Genomic DNA, 27,857 nt, shown 5'->3' with positions numbered 1-27,857 from the left:
CAGTGATGACCAACACAAAGAGGAGTGATGGCTCTATGTTTGAGCCGGTTGGACGCCAGAGTACCCGTAGTTGGAGTGGGATCGGTTCTGAATCTCGTTTCTGTGATATAAACTAACGGACAAAATACAATATTCAGTTTAAGGACAGGCATTCCATTACCAATGGGGAGATAAGATTGTGCCCTTCAAGTCTCCATGCTTTGACTCTGCAATGCTCTCAGACAACATCACCGGCCAACATAAACAGGGGCAGAATATTGGCACATTTTCTCATGGCCCTCGGATATTGACTAGCATTCCATCAGTCCCAAGTCAGAATGGTTAACGTTGGACTCACATCATCCAGAGTGGGGTGTGAGGCTTTTTTATGTAACCGGCTGGCAGATAACGGTCTTATGACCGAGTGAGAGGAGGGTGTTGGGTGTGTGTCCTCTTTGGACTAGAGCTGGATGACAGTTAACTGTCAGTTTCCTCAGTGGTTTTGTAAAGACATATGTACCAGTCAAAATGAAGTTGAAATCATGTTGTTTCTCACAAACAAACACAACCGCTCCCCTTTGTCCAGTCGATTACCTCGAACTCTGGACTATATCAACACACACACACGCCATATCAAAGACCTCCTCCAATAACAAAGAGCCGTTCTCTTCAACAGAAAATCTCCATTTGGGCATTGGCTTCTATCAAAACTTAAACGAAGGCAACAAACCCAAGGTTAAGCACAATCACTACTGCCGACAATTACCTTTCCAGGACAAGGGACTGGACAAAGACAAAAGACTGTAGACTCTAGCAACAATATTTACCCAGCTAAACAGTCTTAATGAGTTAGAGACGGTGTGTTACCGTTCAAATATTGTTCTCATCATTATGACTGTTTCTAGCAATCTTTTTGTTCCTTATTCCCCTAGCACAGTTTTACAGCTGTTGTGGCTTTAACAAAAGCTGCATCCCAAATACCACCCTCTTCTCAACATGGTGCACAACTTTTTAACAGAGCCCTATGGACCCTGGTCAAAATGATTCCACTCCACTAGGGAATTACGGTGCCATTTGGGATTATACCAAGGAGCAACAACATTCAACTCCTCTCCGCCACATTCTCTTTCATTTCAACTCACCACCGCAACCTGCCAGAGAGAAGAAACATTTTGGGAGCTTCTAGACAACACTCCTCCAGACTAAAGTCAGTGAATCTAATGAACAACCATGAAATTAGGGGACATTTCAAAACACCGACATGGACTCACGCGGTGTCTGTGCGTCTTTCTCCAATGCTTACATGAGCTCAGCCTCTGTGTTGAAACCTTATAACAAATTTAACTCATGGTCATTTGACGTCACAGATTGTCAGAATAGAAAACCACAGTGGGTTTACAAGAACAGTAAGTGTATGGCAAGTGTACATCGAAGGCAAGACATGCTTGTCAAGAGAAGGCAGAGTGAGGCACGGCTCTCAAGGGTGTTTAGTTTAGCCTGGGGAACAAAGGATTTTTAATGAGGGTTGGCTGAGGCCCTTTCACTGCTAGAGTAATTGCTCCTGGTAATTAATGTTCAGCTAGAAACTCGTTGGGGCCCTTTATGCTGCTGGCTAATTGGAAAACATAAGATTACATCCCGTTCCTGCTTTTAATGGCACTTTCTCTGTGTGTGTGTGTGTGTGTGTGTGTGTGTGTGTGTGTGTGTGTGTGTGTGTGTGTGTGTGTGTGTGTGTGTGTGTGTGTGTGTGTGTGTGTGTGTGTCTGTGTGTCTGTGTGTGTGTGTGTCTGTGTGTGTGTGTGTGTGTAGGGGCCCTGGTGTCTGGGAAGGTCTCAATGTGCGGGGTAATCAGGGCGTTTAACCAGTCAGTCTTTTATTCTTCACTCCCTAAACCACTGCATAAAGCCATCCAGTGGAGGAGGACTATAAATGTAGATATCCTAAACACAGCCTCTCCCCATTCTCTTCCCACTCTGATGTCAAAAAGCTGTGGGAACTCATCCAGCAAAATCTGCACTCAGCAACAGTAACTGCTCAGGCAGCTTTGGTTCTGACAGTGGGAGCTGTGAGGCGAGGAACAGGCCTGTCAGAGCAGCTGGTATTTGGTCTGTATCCCAAATCGCACCCTATTCCCTACATAATGCACTACTTTTGACTGGAGCTCTATGGGCCTTGGTAAAAAGTAGTACACTATGTAGGGAATAGGTTGCCACTTGGGATGCAGCTTTGGTGTAGAGGAGCGAGGAGCCGGCCCAGTCCTATCCTTCAGTAATGAGATGAATGGACTATTTAGGAAACAGAGGCTTAAGTTACGGAGGGGCTGCCTGCCCAAACTATTTTGATGAGAGCGTTGTTAGTGCTGGAAAAATACCATGCCCATTTATTAAGCTTATAACAAAGCCTCATCCACATTCAGGCCTTTTTGCCCTAGAATTGATTTCAAAAGCAGATTTATGGAAATCGATTCTTGGCATAGTCCACAACAATGTTGTGACAGTCACAATATATAGAAATATGCCTGTGGCAGTATAGAACCTTACATGTAGCCTATGAGTGATGGCTCTCTGTCGTTATGAGGTAACTGGTGAACCTGCTGTGTGTGTTTCTATGGGAGGCCTGCTGGGTATTATCGATGGCCCCAGCATACTCACCTCTGAGGCTTAGTGAAGTCTCAGCATGCCGCGTGCCGTGAGAGCCATATCCTGTCCAAGGATGTGCATGGATCATAACATTCCACCGTCGGTCGCGAAAAACACTAAGATGTTGCCACAGTGGATAGCAGCCGTTTTACAGGCTGCTGACCAATTCTGCTATTGTTTTTTGTTGTTGCTGATTTGAACTTGTTCGAGACTATCCCATCAACGGGACTTGAACTGTAATGCTCTTTGTTTCAAGGAGTTGTCCCCACAGTGACCAGTACAGATGGACTTGGTTGACTTGCTGACTAGTAGGAATGGGATCCCTTTTCAGCCTCCGTGGAAATCCACCCTGGCCTGGGTCTGAGGCGGGGGGGGGGGGGGGGGGGGGGGGGCTCTATTAGGAGAACACGAGACTTCAGTTTTATAGCGCAATTGAAATTGAAAGGGAATTACCAATTGAGCCGACATACAGTATCAGTCAAATGTTTGGACACACCTACTCATTCAAGATTGACTATTTTCTACATTGTAGAATAATAGTGAAGACATCAACTATGAAATAACACTTGTAGTAAACAAAAAAGTGTTAAACAAATCAAAATATATTTGAGATTTGAGATTCTTCAAAGTTGCCACCCTTTGTCTTGACAGTTTTGCACAAAGAATATTCCAAAACATGCATTCTGTTTGAAACGAGGCACTAAAGTAATACTACAAAAAATGAAAAGAAATGCACTTTTTGTCCTGAATAGAAAGTGTTTTGTTTGGCGCAAATCCAACACAACATATTACTGAGTACCAATCTCCATATTTTCAGCATAGTGGTAGCTGCATCATGTTATGGGTATGCTGGTAAATTGTTAAGGACTGGAAAAATCTTCCGGATAAAAAAATAAACAGAATGGAACACAGTCAAAATCCTAGAGGAAAACCTGGCTGTCTGCTTTCCACCAGACACTGGGAGATGAAATAACCTTTCACCAGGACAGTAACCTTAAACAGAAGGCCAAATCTACACTGGAGTTGCTTACCAAGAAGACAGTGAATGGTCCTGAATGGCCAAGTTACCGTTTTGACATACATCTGTTTGTACATCTATGGCAAGACCTAAAAATGGTTGTCTAGCAATGATCAACAACCAACTTTGACAACTTGAAGAATTTTGAAAAGAATACTGGGCAAATGTTGATCTTAGACTCACTGAGAGACTCACGGCTGTAATCGCTGCCAAAGGTGATTCTAACATGTATTGACTCAGGGGGTTGAATACTTATCTAATCAATATACTATATATTAATGTGTATTTTTTTCCCATGTTTTTTTTATTTTATTTTTTTACAAATGTTTGCATTTTTCTTCTCATTTTGACATTAGTATTTTGTGTAGATCATTGACAAAAAATTGACAATTAAATACATTTTAATCCCACTGTAACACAATAATGTGGGAAAAGTCAAGAGGTGTGAATACTTTGAAGGCACTGTATATGTACTTATTATCGCTAATAATGCTGTGTGCCTTTTTAAAAATCTATAACTGTGGTTCCTGTTGTTGCAGGAACTGCCATCTATGTCAGTCTGCTTGTGGAAATGAGTTTGTGGTTAACAAAATGTACCTGTTAGCGTGCATTAAGGCACATCACCCGAGGGAGGGGGAAGTTCCCGAGCCCAGAAAATAAATATTGGTTCATAAGCTTAGCCAAATGTGCCTCCTTTGTGAGTGTCTCCAGAAGCTGATGATGCATTGACAAACGCATTCTGTCCAAGAAGTATTAGTGCACTGTATTGACGAAGTAACTGCTGTGTTAATGAAGTGCTGCGTAATAGTCTTGCCGTCCTAAGGAAGTTATTTTTGTGTATTATTTGAGTCCGCCTCCCCTTCAGTTCGGAGGTGAGCCCAAGGGTGTAGGCCGAGCCTGAGGCCTGTCTGTCTCTGAGCGGCTTCTGACGTCAAGGGGCTACTGATCGTCTGCCTGAGACTAGGCAGGGCTAGGGAGAGAGACAGACAGGGATTCCCCAGGGAGACTGACATCTGCAGGGCTGAACCCCACCCTGTTGGAGGCCCCCAGGACCCTACCCTGCTACAGGCCAGGCCAGATCCACAGCCCTCCCCAGGCCCTAATTACAGAGGGGTTAGAGAGGCCATGCTCTCTGCGTGACCCTTTAATTCAGTGTGGAGATGTTTGTTTTGGTCTCTCTTCTCCTTCCCCACCCTGCATCTCTTACACTAGGATAACAAAAAGGGTCAGAGATGGCTATCGCAATGGGAAAAGGTTTCGGAAGGAAGAGTAGAGGGAGCGAGGAAGAGACAGGGACACGTGAGAGTAAGTGCGAATAGCAGACATCTTCACAATAAATCAGCAAATACGTAATAATATTTACATGACATTTTAGTCATATTCAGACGCTGTAATACCAAAAGCAAGCATCTACAAAAGAGCCCAGTAAATCATGGTTTAATGGTCTGTAATTGAGGCATTGTGGTGGGCGACGGAAGCAGACAGATACGTGGCATGGCCAGTGGTGCAGAGTAAACATGATGCCACACAGTTTGTTGATCTCTCCACACGACATTCCTCCTGGCTGGGCTGGGGAGTCGGCCGTGTTCAGCCAGATCGTTTACAGCAGCCAAATGGCAAAAGTCACTCAAACCTCAGTCGTGTGCTCCTTAGACCCTCCTGGGGAGATGTGGGGGACACTGGGTCATTTTCTAGCGCAAGGTCACACACACGGATACCAAACGCACACATGAAGATTCACTGGGGCTTGAGGTGAGTGGACATGTTCCACTGTTCTCCATGACCTCTTCTATTAGGCGTGCTCATCAAGACGTCTCTCTGTTTCCGTTCAAATCAAATCAAAGTGTACTGGTTGCGTGCACAGTTTAGCTGATGTTATAGCGGGTGCAGAGAAGTGCTTGTTTTACTAGCCCCTAACAGTGCAGTAAAATGTCAAACAAGTACACAAATAATCAACAATAGAAATCAAGAGATGTCAATGAATCCAGTTAACAACTCGAACACTATCAGTAATCCAAATGCAATCTATGTGTATATACACCAAAAATATATACTAAGAATGGTTCTTGGATGTACACAGAGAGCAACATTAATAATATGCATGTCAATCTCTCCTGGCTCAAAGTGGAGGAGAGATTGACTTCATCACTACTTGTATGTGTGAGATGTATTGACATGTTGAATGCACCGAACTGTCTGTTTGAACTACTGGCACACAGCTCGGACACCCATGCATACCCCACAAGACCTGCCACCGGAGGTCTTTTCACAGTCCCCAAGTCCAGAACAGACGATGGGAGGCGCACAGTATTACATAGAGCCATGACTACATGGAACTCTATTCCACATCAAGTAACTCATGCAAGAAGTACAATTAGATTTAAAAACCAGATAAAAAATACACCTTATGGAACAGCAGAGACTGTAAAGCAACAAACACAGGCACAGACACATGCATACACACACATAACATACACACTATACACACACACATGAACACATGGATTTTGTGTTGTAAATAGGTGGTAGAGTAGGGGCCTGAGGGCACACACTTAATATGTTGTGAATATATTGTAATGTTAAAAAAATGTATAATTGCCTTAACTTTGTTTGACCCCAGGAAGAGTAGCTGCTGCCTTGGCAGGAACTAATGGGGATCCATAATAAACACCAGGATGAGTAGCTGCTGCCTTGGCAGGTACTAATGGGGATCCATAACAAATACAAATACACTGAGTGTACAAAACATTATGAACACCTGCTCTTTCCATGACATAGACTGACCAGGTGAATCCAGGTGAAAGCTATGATCCCTCATTGATGCCACCTGTTAAATCCACTTTAATCAGTGTAGATGAAGGGGAGGAGACAGGTTAAAGAATGAGTTTTTAGACTTGAGACATGGTTTGTGTATGTGTGCCATTCAGCGGGTGAATGGGCAAGACAAAAGATTGAAGTGCCTTTGCACGGGGTATGGTAGTAGGTAGTTTCCTGTGTGTATCATGAATGGCCCAGCACTTGACACTGTGGCATTGGAGTCAACATGGGTCAGCCCCCCTTGTGGAATGCTTTCGACACCTTGTCGTCCATACCCTGACTGAATGGAGACTTTTCTGAGGACAAAAGGGGGTCCAACTCAATATTAGGAAGGTGAAAACATAAGATTACATCCTGTTCCTGCTTTTAATGGCACTTTCTCTGTGTGTGTGTGTGTGTGTGTGTGTGTGTGTGTGTGTGTGTGTGTGTGTGTGTGTGTGTGTGTGTGTGTGTGTGTGTGTGTGTGTGTGTGTGTGTGTGAGAGAGAGTTCAGGAGTCTGTGTGTGTAGCTTGTGTGTGTGTGTTTTGTGTGACTGAGTGTTTGTTACTATGTGTGCAAAAAAGTCTAAGGTGCAGGACAGAGTACCGGCCCGGTAGACAGCTTGTGATTTCTGTTCAACAGTCTGATGGCCTATCGATAGAAGCTATTTCCAAGCCTCTTGGTCACAGCTCTGATGCACTTGTACAGTCTGTGGCCCGGGTGCCTGAGGTCCTTAATGACTTTCTTGGCCTTCCTTTGACACTGAGTGCTGTAAATATCCTGGAGGGCAGGCAGCGTGCCCCGATAGCGTGCCGGGCTGACCGTACCACCCTCTGAAGAGCCTTGCGGTTCAGGACTGTGCAGTCGTCGTACCAGGTGTTGATGCAGCCAGCTCTCAACAGTGAATCTGTGGACGTTTCACTTCTTCAGCCGCCTGAAGGTTGAGGCACTGTTGTTCCTTCTTCACCACGGTGTCGATGTGACGGGACCATCGACCACCGTTGGTCCTGCTGTGATCAAACAGTTTTTACCCCGAGCTGTCATCATCTCACCTGGCATGGGTCCTGTCACACTCCCTGTGTGTGTGTTTTCCAAGTGGGTTATGTATACTGGCTGCCCCGTTCCTGACCCACAGACTCACTACACTGCTCTGCCATGTGCACTAGCAGTGCGGAACAAACAAATGATCCTCTTGCAATCTTTCCCCTCTGCGCTCTTGCAAATCTGGCAACCAAATGTTATGTGTTTCGTTTTGGAGACCCGAGTTGCTCAGGAGCACAATCTGTTCCGTTGGTGCCACAATGACATCAGAGTGAGGGGCCCGGAAACACTCTCCACAGAGCTGGATAGGGCCTGGACCCTGTCTGAGAGGAGCTGGCGACACATATACACACACACACACTGGACTCCTCTCTGCACAAACACAGACACACCCACAGTCACATCTCAAACTCTCACTGTAAGAGTCTGTCCTCAAATTCAACAACTATATCCGCTTGGATTGTCGGATCTTTTGGTTTTATTGTCTGTGTACCGCTGTGTATATGTGCAATGAATTGAACCGTAAAAACAGCAGCCATCAACTATTATGGGCGAATAGATTCATGTGTATAACTCTCTCTAGTCCCCTCAATATGCAACTTTTCAAGGAAGCCAGGAAGCAATACACACAGTCAGTTAGGAAAGCAAAGGCTAGCTTTTTCAAACAGGAATTTACATCCTGCAGCAGTAATTCCAAAAAATGTTGGGACACTGTAAAGACTATGGAGAATAAGAGCACCTCCTCCCAGCTGCCCATTGCACTGAGACTAGGAAACACTGTCACCACTGATAAATCCATGATAATTGAGAATTTCAATAAGCATTTCTCTACGGCTGGCCATGCTTTCCACCTGGCTACCCCAACCCCGGCCAACAGCTCTGCACACCCCGCAACAACTGGCCCATGCCCCCCTGCTTCTCCTTCACCCAAATCCAGACAGTTGATGTTCTGAAAGAGAGGCAAAATCTGGATCTCTACAAATCAGTTGGACTAGACAATCTGGACCCTTTCTTCCTACAATTATCCACCGCCATTGTTGCAACCCCTATTAGTAGTCTGTTCAACCTCTCTTTCGTATCGTCTGAGATTCGTAAAGATTGGAAAGCTGCCACGATCATCCCCTCTTCAAAGGGGGAGACACGCTTCACCCAAACTGTTACAGACCTATATCCATCCTGCCCTGCCTTTCTAAAGTCTTCGAAAGCCAAGTGAACAAAGGGATCTCCGACCATTTCTAATCCTAGTACCTAGTACCTTTCTAGTACCTTCTCCACTATGCAATCTGGTTTCCGAGCTGATCACGTATGCACCTCAGCCATGCTCAAGGTCCTAAATGTTATCATAACCACCAATCGATAAAAGACAGTACTGTGCAGCCGTCTTCATCGACCTGGCCAAGGCTTTCGACTCTGTTAATCACCGTATTCTTATCGGCAGACTCAACAGCCTTGGTTTCTCTAATGACTGCCTCGCCTGGTTCACCAACTACTTCTCAGATCGATTTGACACACTGAACTCTGAGGCCCTGTTGTCCGAACCTCTAGCATTCTCTATGGGGGTGCCACAGGGTTCAATTCTCAGGCAAACTCTTTTCTCTGTATATATCAATGATGTCGCTCTTGCTGAGGGTGATTCTTTGATCCACCTCTACGCAGACGACACCATTCTGTATACATCTGGTCCTTCTTTGGACACTGTGTAAACAAACCTCCAAACAAGCTTCAACGCCATACAACACTCCTTCCGTGGCCTCCAACTGCTCTTAAACGCTAGTAAAACAAATTGCATGCCCTTCAACCGATCGCTGCCCACACCCACCCACCCGAACGGGAAATCGCTACTCTGGACGGTTCTGACCTAGAATATGTGGTCAACTATAAATACCTAGGTGTCTGGTTAGACTGTAAACTCTCCTTCAAGACGCACATTAAGCATCTCCAATCCAAAGTTAAACCTAGTATCTAGTTTGCAACAAAGCCTCCTTCACTCATGCTGCCAAGCATACCCTCGTAAAACTGACCATCCTACCGATCCTTGACTTCGGTGATGTCATTTACAAAATAGCCTCCAACACTCTACTCATCAAATTGGATGCAGTCTATCACAGTGCCATCTGTTTTGTCACCAAAGCCCCATATACTACCCACCACTGCGACCTGTGTGCTCTTGTTGGCTGGTCCTCGCTAAATATTCACCGCCAAACCCACTGGCTCCAGGTCATCTATAAGTCTTTGCTAGGTAAAGCTCCGCCTTATCTCAGCTCACTGGTCACCATAGCAACTCCCACCCGTAGCACGTGCTCCAGCAGGTATATTTCACTGGTCATCCCCAAAGCCAACACCTCCTTTGGCCGCCTTTCCTTCCAGTTATCTGCTGCCAATGACTGGAACAAATTGCAAAAAATCACTGAAGTTGGAGACTTTTATCTCCCTCACTAACTTCAAGCGTCAGCTTGAAGAGCAGCTTACCGATCGCTGCAGCTGTACACAGCCCATCTGTAAATAGCCCATCCAACCAACTACCTACCTCATTCCCATATTTGTTTTTGTTATTCTGCTCTTTTGCACACCAGTATCTTTACTTGCACATCCTCATCTGCACATATATCACTCCAGTGTAAATTGCTCTATTATAATTATTTCGCCACTATTTCACTATTGGCCAATTTATTGCCTTACCTTCTTACTTAATTTGCACACACTGTATGTTTGTTTATCCTATGTGTAACTCTGTGTTGTTTCTGTCGCACTGCTTTGCTTTATCTTGGGCAGGTCGAAGTTGTAAATGAGAACTTGTTCTCAACTGGCCAACCTGGTTAAATAAAATAAAATAGTCCAGACACAATCCCCCAAGCTCAATCGCTCAGCATATGCGTGTCAGGATTAGTGTAAAGGGGAGGTATAGAGGGCCCATATATCTCAGATTTAGCTAGAAGGGCCAAATGGAGGTTGCCTGGCTGGTTGGGAAGCAAAAACAACTGTGGGATCTGGCTTTCATACAGACATCAACACACATAAATTAATGATAAGAGACATCTTCCCTCCCGCTCATAATCCTCTCCCTCCACTCCTCCATGGTTGGTTTACCCCGAGCAGCGATGGGAGGACTTGGTCTCTCTCCAGGCCAGGAGCAGAGCCCATGGGGCTTCTAACATCTGCTATGGTAACCTTGTTTGCTATGGCAACAGGGCCAATAAAGAGAACTACTCTCACTGTTTTTCAGTGAGTGTTGTATCAGCTCCAACAGGGGAGCTACATGGGAGAAGAACCCATTATGTGTTTGTGGGGTTTATGAATGTACCATAAGTTTTTAGGTCTGCACATTTGGGTGTGTGCGTTCATAGCGATAGTGGTGGTGGCTCATCGTTAAAATGACCTGCGATTTATAAATACAATTTATTCCTTGTGACCTCCCTTGAACTCTCAATATACAAAAAAAAACCGATTGTGTACGGTCGTGAAATACACACTTTCGGGGATAGTACACACGTATTTATGGATATGTAGATACTATAGACAGTCACGTTGTACATATATCAAGTATGTCAAGTCAGTGACCTCATCCAGTGACATACACCGCTCCCCTAAGACAACATAACCATGGAGTCAACCTCCTCATCATAGATCAACCCATCAGAAATATCTACAGACACGTCTCTTTAGTCTGTCAGGCTGATCCATGGCTGTCCTCTCCTCTTACTTGGCCATAGAACCTTACTACTAACTACTGTATCATGGGCCAACAGTGTAATTGCGGTTTATGGGTCAGGCCACAGCCACGCTGTAGAGGCAGACCACAGGGACCAGGCCTCTGTCACGGCCACACTGCAACCCATGATTTAGTGGCCTATGGCGGCCATGCCTCATCACCACACTGTGATACATGCTAAAACAGACAGGGTAGCATTGGCTGTGGATGGCTGAGTGTATTGAAGAGATTGTGGCCACCGCCTCACACTAGGTTAATGGTTTGACTTTCACTGGTTTTCAGGCTCAATGCTCCAAGACCTCCAAAACAAAACATACTCATACAGGAAAGAAGAAACGGTGTGTGTTTATGTGGAGTGTGATTTTTTTTGCGCACCTGTGTGTGTGTGTGGGCTGAGAGCAAGCTCATGTGGTGGTCTGACACGGTAGTGTAGTGTGGGGCTAACGGAAGGGCTGTGGGGTAGGTAAGATTTCTCAATCAGACCTCAGCTGTGCAGTGTCCACTGAAGCCTCACTCCCAGACGTGCTTAACACATTCCATGCTCACTTCGAGGCAGACAATACTGAGCCGTCCAGGAACGCTCCGGACGACCAGGTGTTTTCGATCTCCGAGGCCGACTTGAGGAAAACTCTCAAAATAATCAATACTCACAAAGCCACCAGCCCAGATGGCCCCTTGCGTGTGCTCTGACCAGCTGATGGGCGTCTTCTCAGAATGTTTCAACCTGCCCCTGTCCCTGCTGTCCCCACTTGCTTCAAGGAGACCACCATCGTCCCAGTGCCCAAGAAGACCAAGGTGACATGTCCAAATGACTATCGTCCCGTCCCACTCACTCCGGTCATTATGAAGTGCCTTGAGAGGCAGGTCATGGCCCATATCAAGGCCAGCATGCCAGGCACACTGGATCCACTCCAATTTGCCTCCCACTCCAACAGAACCCCGGGAGATCCATTTCTATCGCTATTCACACGGCCCTAACACATCTGGGCAAGAAGAACACCTATGTGAGAATGCTGTTCATTGACTACAGTTAATTATTCCAAAACTCCATCCCACCAAAACAGGCTGAAATTTCAAGCAGTCTTTTCAAACAGCTCTTACACTAAAAGGGCAGTGTCAATTTCACGGTATTATTCCAACTTCAGTGTGTAAATGTGTATATAAAACACAGGAAATTCACATTTTTGACTGCACTGAGCCTTTGTAAACATTGAGTTAATTCCCAGCTAAGCCAATTAAAATGTATAACCTGCTCTGCACAATGTCAAGATTGAATTGTAGCACATTTTACAGGGCTTAGTGTGCAGTTCTGTACACACGCTATCAGTGTGGCTACTTGGCAACTATTAGCCAAGGAAAATATTGAGGTAATGCTTTAAACTTGTTGACGATGCTAGCTAACTAGAACTAGCTAACTTTCTAAACCTCACAAAGAGGTTGGCTAACATCCTCATCTGTGGTTGGCAGTATGTTCAATTCTTAAATTCATCGCAATAGAAGAAAAAGGAAGTTATTAAGATAAGTAACATGTTGTGGTGTGCTCATAAGCTCTGATTATGCCGCAGCGTTGGGTAGATAACTGTTCCCGTTATAGATAGGGCTTTACAAACCACACTTGTTTCCACCCACATCAGGAAGTGTTTAAACTGTTAACTTGCAGTGTAAAGTTAGTGCCGGTTAGCCATACACAGATGTTTTTATTTATTTGATGTTATGTGTGTTTTACAAAACAGTGTTTTGCTAACTTTAAAGGGTTGTGGCCAGAGAAATGTACGTGACATATGCTAAGTTTACCTCTTTGAGCCAGTGCCCAGAAAACAGTGGTTATCTTCATGTACTGTACCATATCTCAGTAAACCTGCTTTTAACAACTTGTACACACGGAGACAAGCACAAGACCTCCGCTGTGTTAGGGTAGAAGAATACGTGTGCCTTTGTAAGTGTAACTAGATATCCCAGCTGAGGGGTATTGACGGTTGTAGAGCATGGCCAGTCCTTTCAGATGGAGCGTTAGCCTGCATTCTGGAGCTTGGGTGACGATGAGTTAGTACTCTAGAATACCTGCTCACACACTAGCCTGTTAGTGATCCCTCCGCGCGCCAATCTCTTTAGCGGGGTCAATTTGACAACACCCAGTGAAACTGCAGAGTGCCAAATTCAAACTACAGAAATATCCACATTCAAGATAACTGAAAATATAAGTGTAATAGATCAAAATAAAGCTTAATTTCTTGTTGATCCAGCCGCAGTGTCAGATTTCAAAAAGGCTTTACGGCGAAAGCAGACCATGCGATTATCTGAGGACAATGCCCCGCACACAAATACATGAACATGATTTTCAACCAGGCAGGTGGTGACACAAAAGTCAGAAATAACGATATAATAAATGCCTTACCTTTGAAGATCTTCTTCTGTTGGCACTCCAAAATGTCCCAGAAACATCACAAATGGTCCTTTTGTTTGATAATGTCCTTCTTTATATCCCCAAAATGTATATTTATTTGGCACATTTAATTCAGAAATACACCGGTTCCAACTCGCACAACATGACTACAAAGTATCTAATAAGTTACCTGTAAACTTGGTCCAAACATTTCAAACAACGTTCCTAATCCAACCTAATCCAACATATCCTAAAATGTAAATAATCGATACAATTTAAGATGGGATATACTGTGTTCAATACCGGATAAAAATAACGAAGCGCGTTCCAGTTCACGCGCACCAAACAGAGTCCACTTGGCTTGACACTCACAAAGAACCGCAGTATTTCTTCCTTTCTCAAAAGAAAAACAAAACCAATTTCTAAAGACTGGTGACATCTAGTGGAAGCCATAGGAACTGCAACCAGGTTCCTATTAAATAGAGCTTTCAATAGAAAAACAATGGGAAATACTATGTCAGTCCCCCCCGGATGGTTTGCCCTCAGGGTTTCACCTGCCAAATCAGTTCTGTTATACTCACAGACATTATTTTAGCAGTTTCAGAAACTTTAGAGTGTTTTCTATCCAAATCTACTTATTATATGCATATCCTAGCTTCTGGACCTGAATAACAGGCGGTTTACTTTGGGAATGCTTTTCATCCGGACGTGAAAATACTGCCCCCTATCTCAAAGAAGCTAGCTCATCTGCCCATAGGAACAATGCTGAAATTGCTCAACATTTGGACAGATAAATCATATCAAATGATTTTCAAAATGTACTTGCTCGTTATGAATCAGCATTCTAGGGTAGGCTTAAAGCAACATTTGTCAGTTATCTTGTAAATGTCCACTCTGGCCCCAATAGCAAGTGTAGAACCAATAAGCCTATAGCAACCGTAGACTCCAACAATAACAAAACATGATAAAATAGGCCTAAATAAATTGACCTCATATAAACTCACATGGGTAAAAAAAATTATACAGTTTCACTTGACTTTACCAACATCCAGGCTTGCCTGCAACAGCTAACTAATCCTATTTTATAAATGTGATTTTTTTCCCTGATGGTCGGTATAGAGTCAGGGGTCCTGAGTTTAGAAGGTAGGGTTTATTTGTGCAGTCTGTAGAGGCTAGTACCACACACTTTGACCATTAACTACCTAGGGTTACTGAGCAAACAGCCGAAATCAGTCCACTGTTGGGGTGGTCAGTGGGCTGAGGCACAGGGTGGCAATCACGGGGGGGCAGGCTGGGTTAATCTGCCTTCCACCCCCGGACCACATTCACACAAACGCACCACCCACGTGCTAAAAAAGTCAACCCACAAATTAGCCATCTGAATCTGGGGTGTATAGCTGTGTTAGCATTAGGTGGTGACACGTAGACCTACACCTAAGTTAGCACAGACAATTTTTTTGAGAGTGCCGAGCTACTTTATGAAAGGAAAGTAACACTAAATAAAGAAGTGTTTGAGCTCTCCCTTCTGTGAGGTATACAAAGGCCTTGGATCAAGGCTACATACACTATATACACAACAGTATGTGGACACCCTTTCAAATGAGTGGATTTTACTATTTCAGCCACATCCATTGCTGACAGATGTATAAAATCAAGCACGCGTCCATGCAATCTCCATAGACAAACATTTGGCAGTATAATGGCCTTACTGAAGAGCTCTGTGACTTTCAACATGGCACTGTCATAGGATGCCACCTTTCCAACAAGTCAGTTCGTTAAATTTCTGCCCTGCTAGAGCTGCCCCGGGAAAACTGTAAGTGCTGTTATTGTGATGTGGAAACATCTAGGAGCAACAAAGGCTCAGCCGCAAGGTGGTAGGCCACTCAAGCTCACAAAACGTCACCCCCGACTGCTGAAGTGCGTTGCGCGTAGAAATTGTCTGTCCTCTGAACTCTGGAGCAGTGGAAAAGCGTTCTCTGGAGTGATGAATCACACTACCTGCCCCAATGCATAGTGCCATCTTTAAAGTTTGGTGGAGGAGGAATAATGGCCTGGGGCTGTTATTCCAATGAAGGGAAACCTTAACGCTACAGCATACAATGACATTCTAGATGATCCTGTGCTTCTAACTTTGTGGCACCATTTTGGGAAATGCCCTTTCCTGTTTCAGCATGACAATGCCCCCAGGCACAAAGCAAGGTCCATACAGAACTGGTTTGTCGAGATCGGTGTGGAAGAACTTAACTGGCCTGTACAGAGCTCCGACCTCAACCCTATCAAACACCTGCGTTATTAATTGGAATGCTGACTGCAAGCCATGCCTAATTGCCCAACATCAGTGCCCGACCTCACTAATACTCTTGTGGCTGAATGGAAGCAAGTCCCCACAGCAATGTTCCAACATCTAGTGGTAGCCTCCCCAGAAGACTGGAGGCTGTTGTAGCAGCAAAGAGGGGACCAGCTCCATATTAATGCCCATGATATTGGAATGAGATGTTCAACAAGCATGTGTCCACATACTTTTGGTCATATAGTGTATCTTATCAATGATTCATGTTGGTTTCTCTCGCCCAGATGAAGTTCACTGTCAAGATTCCATTGATACACCTTATACATCCGATGCCAAAGATTCCCCGGGTGCTGCACCCACAGACGCCCCAGGTGCTGCACCCACAGACGCCCCAGGTGCTGCACCCACAGACGCCCCGGGTGCTGCACCCACAGACACCCCGGGTGCTGCACCCACATACACCCCGGGGGCTGCACCCAAAGACGCCCTGGGTGTTGCACCCACAGATGCAACAGGTAAGATCCCTGACCAAAGTCCACATCAAACCTTTGAAGTCAGTAGTTAGGCCTATATGCTATGGAGGATCCAAGGAGATGACAATGGATCATGATTTTAAGATGGGCTTTTACTGCGCCTATTAAAATGATAGGAACATAATATTGATAGAAGTAGAGACTTTGTATAGCTCTGGATAATGACTATAGGGTAGAGTAATGAGTATAATACCTTTCCATTAACCAATGGTCAATCATACATTCCACCCATTCGTAATGCATTTAATGACATTTATAACCTCAGCAGAGCTACTAGGCCTAGTGCTCAGAGTTCTAACGATCACACTGCTCTGCCGGTTTAGGAGTCGCAGCCCACGCAGACGACACTCAAGGTACTGATGTTTATTATTATTTTATCTGATAGTCCTCTTACCTTTTGTTCTTCATTTCCTTCTCTCTATTTAAAGAACATCGAACTAGATACGAATTGTGTTGATAAAGAAAGATGTCGCGAAAACCGAACACAACTCGTCCCCAATAACAGTCTTCCTCCCAAATGAACTTCAATCCACTTGACCATTCGTTTGGTCACCTCCCTTTCACAACTGTCGGTTTGTTATTATACGTTGTCCTGTCCACCTGTCCAGTAAGTTTGTCTCTACCAGTACCTGTTGCATGTTTGTTTGTTTTCTTCTTCACTTCCATTGTCTTCCATCAGGTGACTGGGTTAGGATAGGTCAGAAACTAGGGTTGTGATGGGGCATGTGGGTGGGATTGTGAGGATTCCGGAGGGTGGTCAAGGGGACTGGGTATTCAGAACTGTATGTTTTCAATTAAAAAAAACGTTTAAAAAAAACAGGTACTGATGCCACCATCGAACCCCAAGCCCCTGTAGACGACAAGGCCACTACTGTCACTAACTCCACAGCTGACAACACTTCTGGGACCAGTACTCCAGTACCAGACCAGGACACTGCCTTCACCTCCATGGTGCCAGATCATGACCCCTTAGCCACAGGTGACACCTCTGGCACCACAGCTGGACCTGGTGTCGACACACAGGGTACTGAAGCTACTGATGACCCAGGCGCACCTGTTGTGCATCAAGCCCCTGTTTTTGTTCTTGTGAGTAATACCCAACTACATCGTGGTGGGGAATGCCTACAATGATTTAGATGCTGTATCATATTAACGTGCTAAAAGAAGGCTCAAGACAGTACATTTCTTTCAAATTCCCTGTATCATAATTCAATGTAAATGGGCTGCTGCCAATATACATAGACTTGAAATCACTGGCCACTTTAATAAATGGAACACTAGTCTCTTTAATAATGTTTACGTATCTTGCATTACTCATCTCATATGTACTGTATATACAGTATTCTATACTATTCTACTGTATCTTAGTCTATGCCACTCTGACATTGCTCAGATATACCATATATTTATATATTCTTAATTTCATTCCATTGTGTGTATTGGGTGAATGTTGTGAAATTGTTAGATATTACTGGTTAGATATGACTGCACTGTCGCAGCTAGAAACACAAGCACTTCGCTACACCCAATAACATCTGCTAAACACCTGTGACCAATCAAATTTGATTTGATTTGAGGGAATGTAGCAGATGATTAGTGAATGGAGAGATACGTTTACAAAACTGATGTAAATTACTGAGTTGAAAGCTTTATGCCGTCTCTGTCTCTGCAGCCCACTGTTGAGTGTGTGGACAAGGAGGCAGTGAAGGACAAAGACACAGTCAAGGTGGAGCTTTCTTCAGAAACTAGCTGTGTGAGTATCGACATGTTTTACTGTTGTTATGAAATACATCCTTATGGGCTTTTCACATGCCCTATTAGCCTCTGTGGTGTACCACATGACCAGGTCTCATCTGTCACAGTACAGTACAGTCTAAGCCATTAACAAGGGTATCTCTGGTACAGTTACCCTCCCCCATCCTCTACCAGTGTATACTGTGCTGTACTCTTTTCCCAACCACAACACTAACAGAGATATCCGCCTGTACAAACCAGCTACCTGTGAGACCGACATACAGACAGAGATAGACAGACAGGAGGAAAAAGTTGTGGCCCCTTACCCCTCAATCCTGGTGCCACATTCCTTTATACCCTGACCCTTATCTGGCTCCCAGCACCTTGGCCCGGGAGGAAGTCTCTGTTTCATTCCACTTAGCCACGGGAAGATTAATACGTCTCAAACTGCTTGTTGGAAATATGGGTCCTGATAAAGGCAGATGTTTTCTCAGATATTCTTTAGCCGTTCTAAATCATCCATCTGTCTGTCGTCATAGGAGATAAATGAGGATGAGGACTGATGTCTCCTCCCTGGACGCCTCTGTGGGCTTTAGGGGTCTAAGGTCAGTGGAAGAATAGTAGGGGTGTAGCGTGAGTCGCTGGCAACTGACTAGGTATTCCCCTTTCCCTTTCCATTAAATGAGATCCATTCCAAAGAAGAGGAAAATCTCTCAATGAGAAAAGTCATGTAATGTGGTCTCAAAAAAATGTGCCCTGGAAATTCCCATGAGAAGCAGTCCCTTTTTCTGAAGAACCAGTCAACACTCCCTATAAATAGCAGCACCTAATAATAACACAATTGTTATAAAGAACAGACACATTCGTCTCACTCAAATGTCAATAGAAAACAGCACTCTCGCAGACCTAGAAATAGAAATGCAGACATGGAGTCGTGGTTTAAGAGTGAGGCGCGACGGAGAAGGGTGACATCTTACGAGTTCCTACCCGAGTTTGCTATTTAGTGACTTTTTTGTGTTTTATCTATACTTTTTTTGTACAGAAAGTTCATACTATTATTACATATGTCAAAGCACTTCTTCTGGACATCAGATTACCAACCTCGATTTCGACTTCAAATCTGACTTCAACTTCTACTAAGCTGTTCCCTTGTTCATGTACGGCCTTAGCCAAAATGACAGGTGATTGGCTAAAGAGTATGGATGGCAGGAAGTTAGTGGGTACAGTGTTGTTAGACGTTAGTGTTTCTTTCGATGTAATTGATCATGTGCTATTGACAGGTAAACTCAAGTGTTATGGATTCACATCCACTTCTCTATCCTGGATGGAAAGCTATCTATCCAGAAGAACACAGATTTCTATTAATGGAAGTTTCTCATACAGTATACACCTAAGCTGTGGGATTCCGCAAGACAGCTGTCTAGGCCCCTTCTGCTACATTTTTACAAATTATTTACCATTTGTAATTTAAAAAGCAAGTGTGGTAATGTATGCTGATGACTACTATGTATAGACAAGAAAATGCATTTACTTTGTCAGGTGATTCAATCTTTGGTCCTGTCACACCTAGAGTAGTGTCCATTAATATGGTCATCTGCAGTAAATATATATCCAGTACCAGTCAAAAGTTTGGACACACCTTTATTTTTTACTATTTTCTACATTGTAGAATAATAGTGAAGACATCAAAACTATGAAATAACACATATGGAATCATATTTCAATACTATTATATATATTTATTACCCTTGTGTTACTATTTTTAGTATATATTTTTTACTCTGCCTTGTTGGGAAGGGTTCGTAAGCAGGCATTTCACAGTAAAGTCTACACCCGTTGTATTCGGCGCATGTGACAAATAACATTTTATTTGAGAGGCCCACTGTGATGAACATAGAGATCCGGAACCCTGCTTTAAAAAGTCACTGGTGAGTGAGTGAGTCTCTTGCATTACGCAAAGGCATATGGCGTGGTGAACACACGGATATAACAGCCTACTGTAATGAACACGACGGAAGACAGAGAGCTAGTTTCAAGTGCAGGGCACAGCAGGTGTTTATTGTAAAGGACCACAGGAGGAGGCAGGTAGCTGGGCAGAAGGTAATATACAGGGGATCCAAAAAGACAACAGTACAGGCAGATAAAAGGCTAGTAATGTCGTCCAGGAGATCAGGCAAGAGGTCAATAACAGGAAATCCGATAGGCTAAAATACAGGCAAAAGGCATCGTTAGTGAGGCAGGCAAAAACTATCATACATGGGTGTAAATTACAGGAAACCCAGCGCTCCGAATAGAAGTGTGTCACAAAACAAACAATACCTCACAATGACGGGGTGCAAAGAACTGAACTAAATAGTGTGTGATAATGACATACAGGTGTGTGAACAGGTGATCAGAATTCAGGCGATTGGGATCTGGAGAGTGAGCTGTGTTCAGGGGATCTATGTGTTTGAGAGTGTGAGCTGGAAGGTGGGTTGGAAAGTGAGCTGCGTTCAGGAGATCTACGTATTTGAGAGTGTGAGTTGGAAGCAGACGTTACACCTACAGTAACCTTTAACACTCTGCAAGTCTACTGTGAAGCACCCGAGAGGTATCAACACTACAGAGAGGGAGAGAATGCCGAGAGAATACCCACATTTGTGGGAAAGCAGCAGACGGCTCAAATACTGGCGTCATTGTGTGTTTGGTGTGGTGATGTTCAGATGAGGATTGACATGCCCTGCTTAGGACACCACCAACACAGTCTGAGCAGCCAAGTTCCTTATACTCACTGTACAACAGGGCATGCCAAAAGACTGTAGGGAACCCCGCCTGTCTGTGAGAACAAACAGATTAGAAATCAGTGTTGGGGTTTTAACACATTATAAATAATTGTATGTTTTATAGTTAAAATAGTGAGCAAAACGATATGTCCGTTAATCTGAAATGTTTTTCCCATAGTCAGTGACCAAGAGAATCATGGAGGATTCAGCCTGGTGCACAGGAGACTGCAACCTTAAACTGTTCCAGGAGGAGAACTCTAACACACTGGTTTTGACACGCTCTAATGGTAGATTTACCTGTATTGTCTGTCGTACTATAATGTGTTCGATTAATTTGTTTTATTTTGGGGGGGGGGGACTTTGAATATTTGAATGATTAGAGTATTTGATTATTGGAAATTGAAAGGTGCCTTTTTCACAACTGCCATTTGTCTCTCCCCTAACAGGTGGAGTCAAAGATTTGTCAGAGAGCCTGAACAGCCAAGACATCAAGGGCCAGGTATGATCCCTGTTAGCACTAGAGATGGAGTGTTCAATACTGTATTTATTCATGTTATACTATGTTTTCTACACGACTCTGAATGTACTGTGACACGAGTGCCATGACAGCTTTAGTTAGTTGCAATTTGTTTATAGGAGAGACACAGCGAGTATAAAGAACCAAACGGGGAAGGGAAACACAAGGCCCCACTTACAAATCACTTTGATTTAATATAAAACCCGGGAGTGAACAGTCCCGTCACCAGGGTGAGGAATCTCCCCCAGCTTCCCGGAGTTCCCTTCACCCCAATGACGCCTCTACCAACTGACACAGCTCTGTGATCACAACGCTGGCGAGAGTCCCTCCTCCCCACCATCTCTCTGTGATGTTGTCTTGTCCTGAGTATCCCAGTCTAGGTTACAAACTCTACCTTGGTCCCCTCCTAGATACAGTTATTGAGCCCATTCACTTTAATCACTTGAACAGCCATATTGAAATGTGCCTGAACTAATCATGTCAACTTCTTGCCACTCATTGTCATGCCAATGAGTGAGGCTAAGGTTAAGACGGTTGGTGCTATCATTATTGTCATGCCATGTTTCCAATTGGCTCATTCATCCCCCCTTCTCTCCCCTGTAACTATTCCCCAGGTCGTTGCTGTGAATGAGAATGTGTTCAGTCAACTTACCTGGTAAAATAAGGGTTAAAAAAAATAATACAATCAGCAATGGAGTTTAATTGGCAAGAGATCTGGTGGGATCTGGGTTAGCACATTGGCTAGCAAGCAATCCTAGATTCATGAGCAGAGTAGCTAGCTGCATGTCTTTTATTTTTGGAATGTATTTGCTGCATTGCCACTGGCTAGCAAGGTCACCAATTCATTGTCACTGGCTAGCAAGGTCACCAATTCATTGCCACTGGCTAGCAAGGTCACCAATTCATTGTCACTGGCTAGCAAGGTCACCAATTCATTGCCACTGGCTAGCAAGGTCACCAATTCATTGCCACTGGCTAGCAAGGTCACCAATTCATTGCCACTGGCTAGCAAGGTCACCAATTCATTGCCACTGGCTAGCAAGGTCACCAATTCATTGCCACTGGCTAGCAAGGTCACCAATTCATTGCCACTGGCTAGCAAGGTCACCAATTCATTGCCACTGGCTAGCAAGGTCACCAACTCATTGCCACTGGCTAGCAAGGTCACCAACTCATAGCCACTGGCTAGCAAGGTCACCAACTCATTGCCACTGGCTAGCAAGGTCACCAATTCATTGCCACTGGCTAGCAAGGTCACCAATTCATTGCCACTGGCTAGCAAGGTCACCAATTCATTGCCACTGGCTAGCAAGGTCACCAACTCATTGCCACTGGCTGGCAAGGTCACCAATTCATTGCCACTGGCTAGCAAGGTCACCAATTCATTGCCACTGGCTAGCAAGGTCACCAATTCATTGCCACTGGCTAACAAGGTCACCAATTCATTGCCACAGGCTAGCAAGGTCGCCAACTCATTGCCACTGGCTAGCAAGGTCACCAATTCATTGCCACTGGCTAGCAAGATCACCAATTTGAAAACTGTCAATGTCTTCATAATTTACACTTTACTGAATTCACAATTAGTTTAGCTTTCCATCTACACTGCTGATGACAAGATTGTGTACGAAGCTAATGTCTCTGCAAGCCAGCAAAAAATCTACCGTCTATGTCGTAAATGTCTCCTTCTTTGACTGCTTTCAGCATCCGTCTTCATCTGCCAATCTTTTTTAGTTAGCTAGCTAACTTGTTGGTGGCACATTTTGCCCGTTTCTGGTCCATCCACCCACCACTCTTTGAAAGGCAACTTTCCCTGCGAAATCCAATATGTCTGCCAACTGATGAAAGCCTTTTCATCTGTTTAGATGTTCTGTGTTTTTTGTATGTTTGAAAGTCTAATTGCCTGAGAAATGTTAAATATAACATATTTGCAGTAGGGTCACTATGATTATATAACGCAGTATTCACCAGTCATCTCTGTCTCTCTTATTTATTTCTTGTTTGTTCATTCTCTCTCTTTCTCTCGTTTGTTCATTCTCTCGATTTCTTTTTTGCTCTGTAGCTGGGTGTGGTGAATGCAGCTCCTCAGTGGGGTAAACACTCTTCCACCGTGCTGGTGTCTCTGCTCATCAGTGGCCTGCTGCTGGCTGCTGCCCTCATCGGAGGCTACTGTCTGAAGAAACACTGCAGACACAACGCCAAGGGCATGAGGCTGGTCAGTCATCGTTGTTAGGCTATTTTACTTACAGTCAAATCAAATCAAAGTTGTCACGTGCGCCGACTACAACAGGTGTAGTAGACCTTACAGTGAAATGCTTACTTACAGACTCTAACCAATAGTGCAAAAAAAGGTGTTAGGTGAACAATAGATAAGTAAAGAAATAAAACAACAGTAAAAAGACAGGCTATATACAGACACTGGTTAGTCAGGCTGATTGAGGTAGTACAGTATGTACACGTAGGGCTATTCACCTGTTTACTGTTGTGGTTGACCGCTGTTTCAATGCATCTAGATTCTAGTTGCAATATGTAGGCTACCCTAGATCTCATTTGTGTATGACCTTAGGGTGGTACCCATTAGTTGTACTGTATTGTATTGCAGCACTGATTAACCTTGAGCATAGGCCAGATACCCCCTTAGCTGAAGCTCCACCGGGTTAAATTGTCAATGACTTGATGTAGATGGTACACTGTGCAGCTTAATGGAGTTTTTAGCAGTGTGTGATTTCATACAATGTTTTCACTGACCTGTGTTCCATTAATTCAACATGCAAAGCTCGGTGCTTTCAATAAAATTGTACATTCCCCAAAAATATAATACACACATTTTTGCAGGCAGGTTTTTCTGTTTCATGATATTTCTAACACTCATACAAATCAAAATAATCAAAACACTTTATTTTAGAGGAATTGTTGCCAGCCTTGTAATTTGGAAAGTTCTGGCAAACTGTCACAGAGGAACTTTTATAAATTTTTTCATAAAAAAAAATGTAACCTTGATTTATCTAGGCAAGTCAGTTAAGAATAAATTCGCATTTGCAATGACGGCCTACACCGGCCAAACCTGGACGATGCAGGGCCAATTGTGTGCTGCTCTGTGGGACTCCCAACCACAGCCGGTTGTGATAGAGCCTAGATTCAAACCAGGGTGGGTGTCTGTACTGACTCCTTTAGCACTAAGATGCAGTGTCTTAGACCGATGCACCACTCGGGAGAACTTACAGTAACACTGTGAGTTCCAGCAGCACACACCCTATATAATGAGATCTATACAGCTGTGTGTGTGCGTGCAACGGTTTCATCTCCTTGCCAAAGAGCTACAGCTGTTTTTTTTCTAAGACCACTGAGGTCACATGATAAAAACCCTCACCAGGTATGTGCCTTAGAGAGAAACCCAGAGAGTAGAGCCATATTGCGGACGTCACTGCTTTAGTTCAGTCACTACTGTAGCTCAAACCCAACTGCAGCTCAACTCCTCTAAGGGTTTTTGATACTTTCAATCGATTCCAGTGATTATTAGATTCTAACATTCAAAATCGGTGGTGTGTACTGTATACAGTAGCACATTCTTAAATATATCCATCCACGTTTGTTTGTAATAGTCCAGCAGCATGTTGATGTTATGTTGATCGTGTTTGTGTTTGCCCAGGCTGAGGATGCGTACCCAGTGGATGAGGAGAACCAGGGGAACACCCTGGTGTCTGTGGCGCCTCTCAACACCCTTGAGACCCGGGAGAAGCCCGCTAACGGGGATTCCCAAGAGGCCGCCAAGACCCAGCCCCCTCCCACCAACGGCCACTCCACCGCCAACTTGGCAGACACAGAGCTGTGAAGACTCCACTAGAACCCCTGGAGAAGAATGAAACTTACCCCTCCATCCCTCCAACACCAACCCTTCCCCTCAGAACACGGCAGAACTCCAGCGACCCCCATCCTACAGTGGACATCAAGGACAAAAACTGCCCCTCATAACCCCAATAACCCCCACATAAACACTCCTTCAGACTCTCCATGTCCCCCACCAACTCCATGGTAAAGACAGATATGATTGATGATGATAAGGCTTGATACTAATATGAATGATGATGAAGATGATAATAATGAGGCCGAGGGCTGTATCCCTGTCCCTTGGATGCTTTCGTCATTCAGGCCTGGAGGTTGGGCCGAGGCAGGACTGGGTGGGGAGGGAGGGTTTTACGTTGTTAATCACCACTGGCTCCAAGACGGCGGCTGGGGTCCCATCAACCACGCCATGTGCCCTGCCTGCACGTCATCAGGTTTAAAGATTCCTTCCAAAAATCCGTTAACCATAAATAGAAGCAAAGCTTCACGTTCAATTCAAATTGGTCCTTAGACCTTAGTTGATCGCAAAAAAAAGTAACATCCTTAAATCTGTTTACAAAGTTCTGAGTGGAATAAAGGAGCGCTCTGAGCTTGTTTGTTCATCTTTGTGCATGCTTGTGTGTATGTGCTTGTTTTTTGTGTATGGGTGTGTATTTGAGCTAGCAATTTTGTGTGCGCAAGACTGTCTGCGAAATGTTTTTGCGTGTGTGCGCCAGCTATACATTTTTTTTTCTTTCTCAATTTTGTAAAATGAGTAGACAAGGTGATGGCTTAGGGAGTTAGGTCCCCAGTAGTGGTGAGGAGAGGGGTCCTCTTTTGGCGCTTAATCTCACTGCCAATCTGTAGGAGACGAAGCAGGAAATAGTCTCCCCTTCATTACTGCAAGCTGAACCCAGATCAGCCAATGGTCTGACAGGAGGTAGAAAAAGAAGATCCACACCGTGTCACCATGGCAACTGCTGAAAACCACCCCAGACTGATTTGTATAATGTCTGGGTCACAGTGTAGTGTGTATATAAAGAGGTCAGGTGTGCCAATCCTTTCAAATAAGTCAGTATTATGATATTTTCAATACCTTTTGTAATGGTATCGAATTAGATACTTAATACATACAGTATTATATTGAACAATGTTATATAATATGCTTCTGTTTTATGTTTTTGTGACTCTTGTGTACTCACACTTGCTTTGTTCTAAGCCACAGAAATCATTTTCACCAGCTTGCCATGCAGACATTCTGTATAGGAAGGAGTGATCATACACAGAAATCCTTTTCACCAGCTTGCCATGCAGACATTCTGTATAGGAAGGAGTGATCATACACAGAAAGTACTTGTAGCTTCTTTTTGTTTTTCATTTTATGTCATACGAATTCTGAGGTTAAGGTATTGTTTGGGTCTCTTTTAGTGTGTCTGAAACATGTCTTTAGCCTAGTTGCCCATATACGCAGGTAGCCTAGTGATGGACCAGTAACCAAAAGTTTGCTAGATCGAATCCCCGAGCTGACAAGGTAAAAAAAATCTGTCGTTCTGCCCTTGAACAAGGCAGTTTAGCCACTGTTCCTAGGCCGTCATTGTAAATAAGAAATGTGTTCTTAACCGAGTTGCCTAGTTAAAAAATATACATGTTGCGCAAATGCTTGGCAATACATTTTAGCAGAACTGCATTTAAAACACAGCCCAATCTATTGTTTAAAAGTACACTCGGCATGCATAGCAGGGCGATTTCTTGTTTATAGACCTCTACAAGTAGATGAATTCATATAGTCTACCCTTAAAATCAGGAACTAAGAGGAATGTTACAATTTCCATTATGCATAACATTACATCACTGTTTTTGTTTTATCTAACTGGAGGAATTTGCCATTTAAAAACAACAACATTTGAGCACATAAGTGTTACCTTACTTTCATTTCTACTTTTCCGAAATGTTCTATATTTTTAACATCCCAAAATTACTGTTAATTCTACTAGCATCCTAAAGTTCAAGAATAGAATTTGGAAAATAAAAGAATGTTTTTATAAAATTTACATTTTGATCTAATTCCCAGTGTAAAGAAAAGTTGTAGGCCTCTTAACCATAACTACATGTATCCACTGGATACCCCCAGTTGCCTTCACTCGGTCTGTCGTCTGCTGTGTTGGAGGGAATGTTGTCATCTGCTGTGTTGGAGGGAATGTTGTCGTCTGCTGTGTTGGAGGGAATGTTGTCGTCTGCTGTGTTGGAGGGAATGTTGTCGTCTGCTGTGTTGGAGGGAATGTTGTCGTCTGCTGTGTTGGAGGGAATGTTGTCGTCTGCAGTGTTGGAGGGAATGTTGTCGTCTGCAGTGTTGGAGGGAATGTTGTCATCTGCAGTGTTGGAGGGAATGTTGTCGTCTGCAGTGTTGGAGGGAATGTTGTCGTCTGCTGTGTTGGAGGGAATGTTGTCGTCTGCTGTGTTGGAGGGAATGTTGTCGTCTGCTGTGTTGGAGGGAATGTTGTCGTCTGCTGTGTTGGAGGGAATGTTGTCGTCTGCTGTGTTGGAGGGAATGTTGTCGTCTGATGTGTTGGAGGGAATGTTGTCGTCTACAGTGTTGGAGGGAATGTTGTCGTCTGCTGTGTTGGAGGGAATGTTGT

General features: G+C 44.0%; 1 protein-coding gene across 2 annotated transcripts in view; it reads left to right on the top strand.

Annotated features, from left to right (window-relative positions):
• Positions 1 to 27,270, top strand: part of LOC139368511 (hematopoietic progenitor cell antigen CD34-like) — a 37,573-nt gene extending 10,303 nt beyond the window's left edge. The window contains exons 2-9 of one of the 2 annotated variants that reach the window (XM_071107501.1): positions 16,141 to 16,371; positions 16,713 to 16,742; positions 17,210 to 17,475; positions 18,062 to 18,142; positions 21,064 to 21,172; positions 21,332 to 21,384; positions 23,462 to 23,614; positions 25,049 to 27,270. In XM_071107501.1, the coding sequence (XP_070963602.1) occupies positions 16,141 to 16,371; positions 16,713 to 16,742; positions 17,210 to 17,475; positions 18,062 to 18,142; positions 21,064 to 21,172; positions 21,332 to 21,384; positions 23,462 to 23,614; positions 25,049 to 25,231 (1,106 nt within the window). In that variant the 3' untranslated portion in view covers positions 25,232 to 27,270. The remainder of the gene's footprint in view (positions 1 to 16,140; positions 16,372 to 16,712; positions 16,743 to 17,209; positions 17,476 to 18,061; positions 18,143 to 21,063; positions 21,173 to 21,331; positions 21,385 to 23,461; positions 23,615 to 25,048) is intronic. The other variant, XM_071107502.1, reaches the window with a different exon arrangement.
• Positions 27,271 to 27,857: the final 587 nt, after the last annotated feature.

Source organism: Oncorhynchus clarkii, chromosome 16 (assembly GCF_045791955.1).
Source record: "Oncorhynchus clarkii lewisi isolate Uvic-CL-2024 chromosome 16, UVic_Ocla_1.0, whole genome shotgun sequence".
Classification (NCBI taxonomy): Eukaryota; Metazoa; Chordata; class Actinopteri; order Salmoniformes; family Salmonidae; genus Oncorhynchus; species Oncorhynchus clarkii.
This window is presented reverse-complemented; position numbering and strand designations above follow the sequence as displayed.